The sequence below is a fragment of the Octodon degus genome, unplaced genomic scaffold, assembly GCF_000260255.1.
Source record: "Octodon degus isolate 3935 unplaced genomic scaffold, OctDeg1.0 scaffold00035, whole genome shotgun sequence".
NCBI lineage: Eukaryota > Metazoa > Chordata > Mammalia > Rodentia > Octodontidae > Octodon > Octodon degus.
The window spans coordinates 16,219,378-16,227,627 of NW_004524611.1; the positions used below are offsets into that span (position 1 = coordinate 16,219,378).

Here is an 8,250-nt window from a genome sequence, read left to right on the forward strand (position 1 = left end):
AGGTGAAGGCCTATTGTTGGGAGCAGGAACAGGGAGCTGGTACCAGGCTGCAGGTGGAGAGGTGAGGAGGGCCCAATAGCGCCCTCAGAGGAAGGAGAGCATGGTGAGGAGGCCAGGTCTGAGCAGGAAGGCCTGCAGTGCCGCTGAACCTGGTCTCCTCAGCTCCATAGCTGCCTGCTTAGACCTACTTTCTACCTGGGACCCCAACTCCCACTCTGTGCCAGGAGTCTGAGACAGCGACACTCAGCCAGCCTCTCGGGGCAGTGCTGTTCCCTCTGTCTTTTGCTTGTGGTGGCCTCTCTGTGCAACTCCCAGAAGGCCCTTTGTTTTTGTTTTTTAGTACTGTGGATTAAAGACAGGCCCTTTGCACTGAGCTACATCTCCAGCCACTTTCTGTATTTTTCTTTTGAGGCAGGGTCTCCCTAATGACCAAGGCTTGGCTTGGCTCAAACCTGCAGGCCTCCTGCCTCAGCCTCCTGGAGTGTGAGGATTACAGGTGTGCACTACCACACCCAGTTTGGCTTTGGTATCTTCACGGTCCTGGGGTCCTTGGGACGGGAGATAGCACCAGGTCAGATGTAGTGTGTCAAAGGGAGGGAATGTGAGTCTTGAGGCCCACGCTGAACTCAGGAGGTGGGAAAGCCAGACCAAGGGATTAATACCCTTTGGAATATTCCACATCTCAAACATTTACTGAGCACCTTCTGAATGTCAGGTGCTGTGCTGGGGGAGACCTGCGTGATTACGGTGAACAAAGTCCAAGGGACAGATCCAGGACTCCAGGGAGCCCTCTCTGAGAAACACAGCAAATGTGAAGAGGGGAGAAAAGCCAGGAAAATAGTACAAGGTAAAAACTTGGAAAGCAGAAGAATCAGGAGCCCAGAGTTAGCTCAGTGGGAGAGCAGCACTCAACACTGAGGCCCTGGGTTCAAGTCCCAGCACTAAAACCAAACTAAAATAGAAAACAGAGCAAAATAAATAAATAAATCTCAAAGATGTTTCCAAAAGGGTAATGTGTGAGATTCACCCAGTGAAGGAGAAATGAGGGCAATAAAAGGGTTGAGGCCAGGCAGCGGGGCAGGGAGGAGGAGGTGGGGATGGCTGCCTGGAGCAGAACTGAGGAGTTTGGGTTTCATTCTAAATCCTGCAAGATTCCCTGAAAAGTTTTGAGGCAGAGAGATGTTATGTTACATGTCAAATCAGAAAGATTTCTTTGAAAGTTTAATATTTATCTGCTTAGTGGAAATCCACAACCAGTGAAAACAGTTTTTAAAATAAAGAGTAGAAAGGACTGGTGAGATAGCTCAGTGGACTAAGTGCTTGCTTAGGCAAGCTCAGGGACCAGGGTTCAATCCCTACTACCACATGCTGCGCTGGCCCCGCCCCTGGGTGTGCTGAGCAGGCCAAGGAGTCTGGGCGTGGTGGCACACGCCTGTAATCCCAGTGCTGGGGAGGCTGAAAACAAGAGGATCTCTCCAAATCCAGGCTGAGTGGTGAGACCCTGTACCAAATACATTAAAAAAATAAATAAAATAAAATCTAGTCTAAAGTAGCACATGCCTGTAAGCCCAGTGGGAGGCTGAGTCAACAGGATTTCTGTGAGTGTGAGGGCAGCTTGGGCTTCATAGTGATTTTTCCCCCTAAAAATGAAAGGAACAAAGTAGAAGGAACTACTCTATCCAAGCGTAGACTCATTCTAGAGAACAAGTCAGTGTGGGATTGACAAAGGTGTAACCGAGGCACAGATCAAAAATAGTATAAGCAGCTAAGTTAGAAAGAAATTAATAGGTGACCAGAAAGGAATGGGCCTTCAAGAGAGGCAGTGTAGAAGAGGAGCACACGTGCGAACTGGGGCTCCCGGCACATCTGAAGGAGGCCAGGCCTTAAGATGACGTCACTAAGGCCCAGCTTCTGAGCCTCTCTAAGGGATGGCAGCAACTTGAGAATTATGCTATAATTATCATCACCTAGTCCAGACAGGCATCAGATGCACAGAGGAGTGACCAGAACCTCTGACCCTCGGTCCCCATAAATGCTTCTGTTTTTTCTGTTAGACTTTATAGATAAGCTGAGGTTAATTTCCTCAGGACATAAAGACTAGGTTCAAGGGCCAGGGAGATAGCTCAGTGGAATAAGTGCTTGCCTGGCAAGCACAAGGCCCTGAGTTTGATCCCTGGTACTGAAAAAAAAAAAAAAGAAAAAAAAAAGAAAAAAAGAAAAGACTAAGTCCAGTGGATCCCTCCCTTACTTTTCTATTTTAAATTTGTACTTCAGCATTATAGTGGCAAGTTGTGGGTCCCAGTCCCTTTTCCTGAGGGATACAGGAAACAATCTATGCGTTTACCCACTTGGTAGGACAAACAGCAAAGCGTGTGCGCATGTGCAAATGTGTCAAAATGGGGGATTTGGATCCGCATTTATGCTCCAGCTAACTGGTTTTCCATGTTTATTGGAGCATCACAGAACTTTCAATAGACCCACACCACTCTACAATTTGTTTTTGTTTTTTTTTTAGAAATCTGTTTCTATTTATTTATTTATTTATTTGTGTGTGTGGCCAGCTTAGCCCACCAGGGGGCGGGGCTGGCTGGCATGTGGTGCTGGGGGATCGAACCGCGGTCCCTGATGCTTTGCTAAGCTTGTTCTAAGTAGGTGCTTTAGACCACTGAGCCATCTCACCAACCCTACAATTTGTTTTAATTGTAACAAATTAAATCGTAGTTTTTGTTTTGATTTTTTGGGTGAAAGTAGCCCAATTCAGTACAATGGAACATAAAAGCTCAGATCTGCACATTTTGAAGGAGGTCAAAAGTGAATCATCAGATTACTCGGGCATGCATGATGAAGATGATCCACTGTGGTAAAATCCGTGCTTCCATAACAGGAAAGTGGTGGGGGTGGACGGGGGTGGTGATGATGACTTGGACATTAGCCACCTGTAATGGTTTGTACCTAGGTGTCCCCCCAAAGCTTCATGTAGTCATGGGGAAGCTTCTAGAGTTTGTGACTAATTAATAATCCGAGGGCTGGCCAGATAGCTCAGTGGATTAAAGAGCCTGCTTAGGCAGATTTGATCCCTAGGGTGCCTGTGCCAGCCCTGCCCCTGGGCTGAGACACAGATTGAGACTGGGCATGGTAGTGCATGCCTGTAACCCCAGCACTTGGGAAGCTAAAAACAGGAGGATCACCACAAGTCCAATATGTGTAGTGAGATGCTGTAGACCCTGTACTAAATATATATATTAAAAAATTCATGATCCAGTGCTGGGATTATTGGTGTGAGTGCTGCTGGGATTATAGATGCAAATGTTACTGGGATTGTGGGTGTGAATGCCTCACCCAGCCTGTGCAGAGAGCCTGAACATAACATAAGGGAGAAGGACTTGCTCTCTGTTGCCATTGTTGCCTCTACTCCCATTTGCTCTCTTGCTCTTTGCCACCACCATGAATGGCTGCTCTTTGTCCCTTGTGCCACTCTGCCTTGGGACCAGCTGAGTATGGACTGAAACTTCCCCTGACTGTGAGCTAAATAAACCTTTCCTTCCTTTTGAGTGTTGGGTATTTGTCCCAGCAACAAGAGAAGAGTAACTGAGACAGCACCTGAGCCAAAGTCCCTGTGACAGTGAAATGGAGCCAGAATGGACTTATACAGACACAGGGAATGCAGACCTCCTTGATTCAGATGAGGAAGAAGTAGCAAAGGGAGTCCATATTTGGCAAGGCAAAATGTAGCAAAATGGCCATGCAATCAAATGGAATGACTGACTGTTAGAATTAGGCCTGAAAATACAGTGAAGTTCTGGGCCGGAGCAGAATGTATTGGACAGAATGCCAGCACTGCCACGCAAGGTTGAATGTTTTAACAAATGAAATGCTATAACACGGTATGAAATACACAAAGGCCAAAATGCAAGAAGAGCATTCCACACACACTTATAGCCATATTCAAAAATGTATTTATTTTGACACCTCATTGGCTGACCTAAAAGCATTCATAGGCCTGCTGTATTTAGCACAGATTCCTCACGGTGATCATAGGAATGTGAAAGGATTAGGGAATCCTGGGATGTAGCTCAGAGACACACACCTGCCTGGACAATGCAAGGTCCTGAGTTTGATTCCTGATACCACACACACACACACACACACACACACACACAAAAGACATATGGAAAAATAATGAGTCACAATATGGCATAAAAGTGTATGCCCTTGTATATGCAAAAGCCTATTTTTTCAATGTAGCCATATGTTCTAGAGCTTAGCCATCAGGTGCTTATTTGTAGAGTAATACACCAAATGTCATTGTGAACAGAATCGTTGCTTCTACCTCACAAACAGTTGACCATTGGTTGCCTGGTTTCCAGTTGATTTGCTAACAGAGCACAAGTTGATCAAGTGTAGGACCTGCATACAGGAACAAAGCAGGAATTCCAGATGAAATGTTGTGATTTTTTTTTTTTTTTTTTGGTGGAACCGGGGATTGAACTCAGGCCCTTGCACTTGCCAGGCAAGCAGTTATTTTCCTGAGCTATCTCCCTGGCTCCGATGTTGTGATTTTGAAACAGAGAATTGTACAGTACAATCTTCGAGTTTCAGAAAGACTGGCCTCCTATGTGGCAAAGAAAAGCAAATTGGTACTGCTGATGTCAGCATTTCACCATTATGGAAATCCTGATAGGGAAATCTGGACAAAATGGAAGGCTGAGGTGGCAGCTTTCAACAACAAAAGCAAAGGTGGAGTACATGTTGTTGATGAATTATGCAGCAGCTATGATGTCGCTTGACACACAAAGCTTTGGCCAATGGTTGTGTTTTACTCAATCCTAAACATGTGTGGCATAGTTTAATAATTTACAAAGCAAATAAGAAGTACAAAAGATAACAGACAAATCTTAGAAAACTGGAACTGGAACTCACAAGAGATCATTTACAGCAGAGTAAAAACAAAAGGTTTCTGCCAAGGGAACTACACGAAAAATATTGTGGAGCACACTAGTGAGCTGAGAGGTCAACAGGCAGGCATGCATCACAACGACTTGCTGTGACAACAGGAAAACAAGAAAGATGTCAACTGTGTCCTACAAGAAAGTACAGGAAAACAAAAACATTTGTGCTATCCGTGTAAGCTATATTTATGTATAGAACATGCAGTTGTCACATGTGAAGACTACCTTGGGTGTGACAGTTAAAGCAGAGCCTATTTATGTGGTAGACTTTTATCCTATAGTTTACCTAATTTTTTACTTATTTATTTTTTGGTGGAACCGGGGATTGAACTCAGATCATTGTGTTTGCCAGTCAAGCGTTTATCCTACTGAGCCCTCTCCCCGGCCCCTATTTTTTTTTTTTTTTTTGATGTTATCTTTCAGGTTTTGTAAGCAAGAAAACAGCTGATGTGAAAATGTTGTCCTCTACACTTAGTACTCCTTACATATTTGATACTGTATTTTATGGATGTCTTATTTCCCTGCTAAGTGCATGTTTTATAATAGTGTAGAAAGTTCCTGACAAAACAGGGATACAAAATAGGTGATGAGACTGCCACATAGGAAAGAAAATGCAAGCAGGTGCATTTAGTGTAAGCGAGATGTGTGCACGAAACATGCAGCTTTCAGGTGTGAAGGCTGCTTTGACGAAGACAGTTGAAGCAGAGTTCCACTGGCATTTTCATTGTAGTTCACAAGGGAATTTATTTCTGATGTTATCTTTTAGGTTTTATAAGGAAGTACACAGCTGATAAGAGAACGTTAATGTGTATTCTAAATGTACAGTACATATTGATTTAATAATTTATTCTATTGGTAGTTTATGTTTCTATTAACCACACATTGTATAATCTAAGAAACAATAAGACCACCAAGATGTCAACTACCTTCACAAAAAGGACAGAAAAAAAAAAGCCAGAAAGCAAAAGACAGTGTAAGCGATGCATGTGTGTGGAAGGGGCTGTTGTCGTGTGTGCAGACTGCCTTAGGTGTGATAAATGAAGTCAAGATTATTTTTGTAGAGTGCTACTGGTGTTTTCATTGTAGTTCACATGGGAATTTATTTTTCATGCTTTTTATGCTTTGTACACCCAAATCCAGTTGATGCTTGTTATAAACAGTAAATATTAAAAACTCAGTATGCTTTTGTGATTTTTCCTGTAAAGTACTCATTGCTTAATAAAATTCATAAGATTAACATCAGTAACTCAACAGAAATATTCTAAAGAACAACGTGGATCTAATGCACCCATGTTTGTGTGCCTTGATGACAAAATTAGTCTTATGCTCCAAGGGTTTTAATGATACCCCTATATCCACATACCCCTGCTATGCATACGCTTCGCTATTGGATCGATATTAGCTAATAGCTACTTGTAATCTTATTAGTTGTTTATAGTTTGGCCCCCTCCTGATTTTGCTCTATAAAATATTCCTTTGAGAAGTGGCCCCTGTGGCAACCCACTTTCAAGTCCCCTCATCTCTCTCTAGCTCTTTTATAAGAAACTTTTCCTATTCTTAACTTTTATTATCCCTTGGAATTCATTCTTTGATGCCTGGCACATCTGACATCTTGCCGGTTAATAGTTGTATTTCTCCAATATCGATGGTCCTTACTTAGCAGCAGGGCGATCTAGATGCAGACACTGGGTCGTTTAGTAAAGGTTGCTCCTTTTGGCGCTGCAGAGCGAGGGCTAGCTAGCTTCATACCCAACCTTCCATCAGAAACTGGAGAAAAACTCAAACAGGCTAGGAAGCCGTACTGGAGTTTTGGAAAGAAGGGATCCTAACGTGGACACGAAGGACTCCTAAGGTTCCAGTACTTAACCCCTTACCTCAGGGTGAGAGCTAGACTTGGTGAGGTGTAACCCTCTGGGAAACGGAGGGCGGAGCAAAGGAAATGACGTTGTAGGAGCGCCGATGGGCGGGATGAGGTCCCTGGGTAAGGCTAGCGGTTTCCGGTGGCGATGCCCCGAGGGGAGGGGGAGTGGGGCCGGCGGCGGGTCCGAAATCAGTGATTCCGGCGGGATCTGCGACCTCGCACCCTCCCAGCGACCCCGAGATGATGGGGTGTGGGGACCCAGAGCCGGAGTTCGTGGCGGCCCCGGGCCCACCCCCAGAGCCCCCAGCCCCAGAGCCCGGCCTGGACCTGAGTCTGAGCCCGTTGCCCGAGAGCTCGGAGCCGCGGGACTGCAGCCTGGGGCGGCGGAAGGGGCGGGCGGGCCGACGGGCTGGAGCCCAGAGGGAGCGGCAGGTGAGCGGCTGGGAGCCCCGGCCCCAGCTCCAGGCTGGCCCGGGCGCGGCCCCTCACCGCCTCGCTCTCCGTCCCTAGGTCCGCTTTCGCTTGGCGCCGGCGCGCTCCCCGGTCCGGCCCGAGCCGCCCTCCGCCCCGCCGCACGAGCTAGAGGCTCCCGCGCTGCTAAGCAGCCTGGCCTTGGGCCTCGAGCTGCAGGCCGCCCGCGCCGCGGCTCCGTTTGATGCCGCGAAGGCCGTGGAGGAGCAGCTGCGGAAGTCGTTCCAGACCCGCTGCAGCCTGGAGGGCAGCGTGGCAGAGGGTGAGGCGGGCGTGCCGACGGGGCGCGGGAGACGCGGCGGCCCTGGGCGCCGCTCATCCCCGTTCTCGCGCCCGCAGGGCTGAACGTGCCGCGTTCTCGGCGGCTCTTTCGGAACCTGGTGAGCCTGCAGGTGCCGGAGGAGCGGGTTCTGAACGCCGCGCTGCGGGAGAGGCTGCCGCCGCAGGCCCGAGCCCCACCCCCGAAGGTGACGGGACAGCCGCTGGGCCCCCTCCCGCGTCCCCTGGCTATCCTCGCTGCGGACTCATTCTGAGTCTAACGTGGGTTTGGGCAACGATTCTAACAGGAGCCACCTGGACCAGGGCCAGACATGACCGTGCTGTGCGACCCAGACTCGTTGTGCTATGAATCGCCACACCTGACCGTGGACGGGCTGCCCCCACTCCGCCTTCAAGCTCGGACCCGACCCCCGGAGGACACCTTCCTTATGCACAGAACACTCAGGCGGTGGGAGGCTTAGATGCCCAACTCCCTCGATCACTGGTTACTTTTGTGCGTAAAACTTTTTTGGAATAAAATGGTTTTTTTTTTTTTTTTTTTTTGTTTATAGACTTCAGGGAGCCAAGCAGGAGGTTAAACCCTACTAGGGGGTTTTCCACTTCGCTGCAGGCTGGACAATGAGTTTGGGACTTCTTTTTGGGAACTTGCAAAAGTGATGGCAAGTGGAAAACACTGTCCAAGTCAGGAAT

General features: G+C 47.4%; 1 protein-coding gene across 1 annotated transcript; it reads left to right on the forward strand.

Moving 5' to 3' along the window:
* The first annotated feature begins 6,958 nt into the window (after window positions 1-6,958).
* On the forward strand, window positions 6,959-8,119 carry Ppp1r35 (protein phosphatase 1 regulatory subunit 35). Its single transcript, XM_004630594.2, has 4 exons — window positions 6,959-7,242; window positions 7,321-7,543; window positions 7,621-7,748; window positions 7,848-8,119. Exons 1-4 carry the CDS (start codon window positions 7,051-7,053, stop codon window positions 8,019-8,021), a joined length of 717 nt encoding a protein of 238 aa, XP_004630651.2. The 5' UTR covers window positions 6,959-7,050; the 3' UTR covers window positions 8,022-8,119.
* The last annotated feature ends 131 nt before the right edge of the window (window positions 8,120-8,250 follow it).

Coding starts and splice junctions, on each gene's coding strand:
- Ppp1r35 (XM_004630594.2), top strand. CDS start 7,051: ATGATGGGGTGTGGGGACCCAGAGCCGGAGTTCGTGGCGGCCCCGGGC. Junction 7,243..7,320: donor GAGCCCAGAGGGAGCGGCAG/GTGAGCGGCTGG, acceptor CTCCGTCCCTAG/GTCCGCTTTCGCTTGGCGCC. Junction 7,749..7,847: donor CCCGAGCCCCACCCCCGAAG/GTGACGGGACAG, acceptor CGATTCTAACAG/GAGCCACCTGGACCAGGGCC.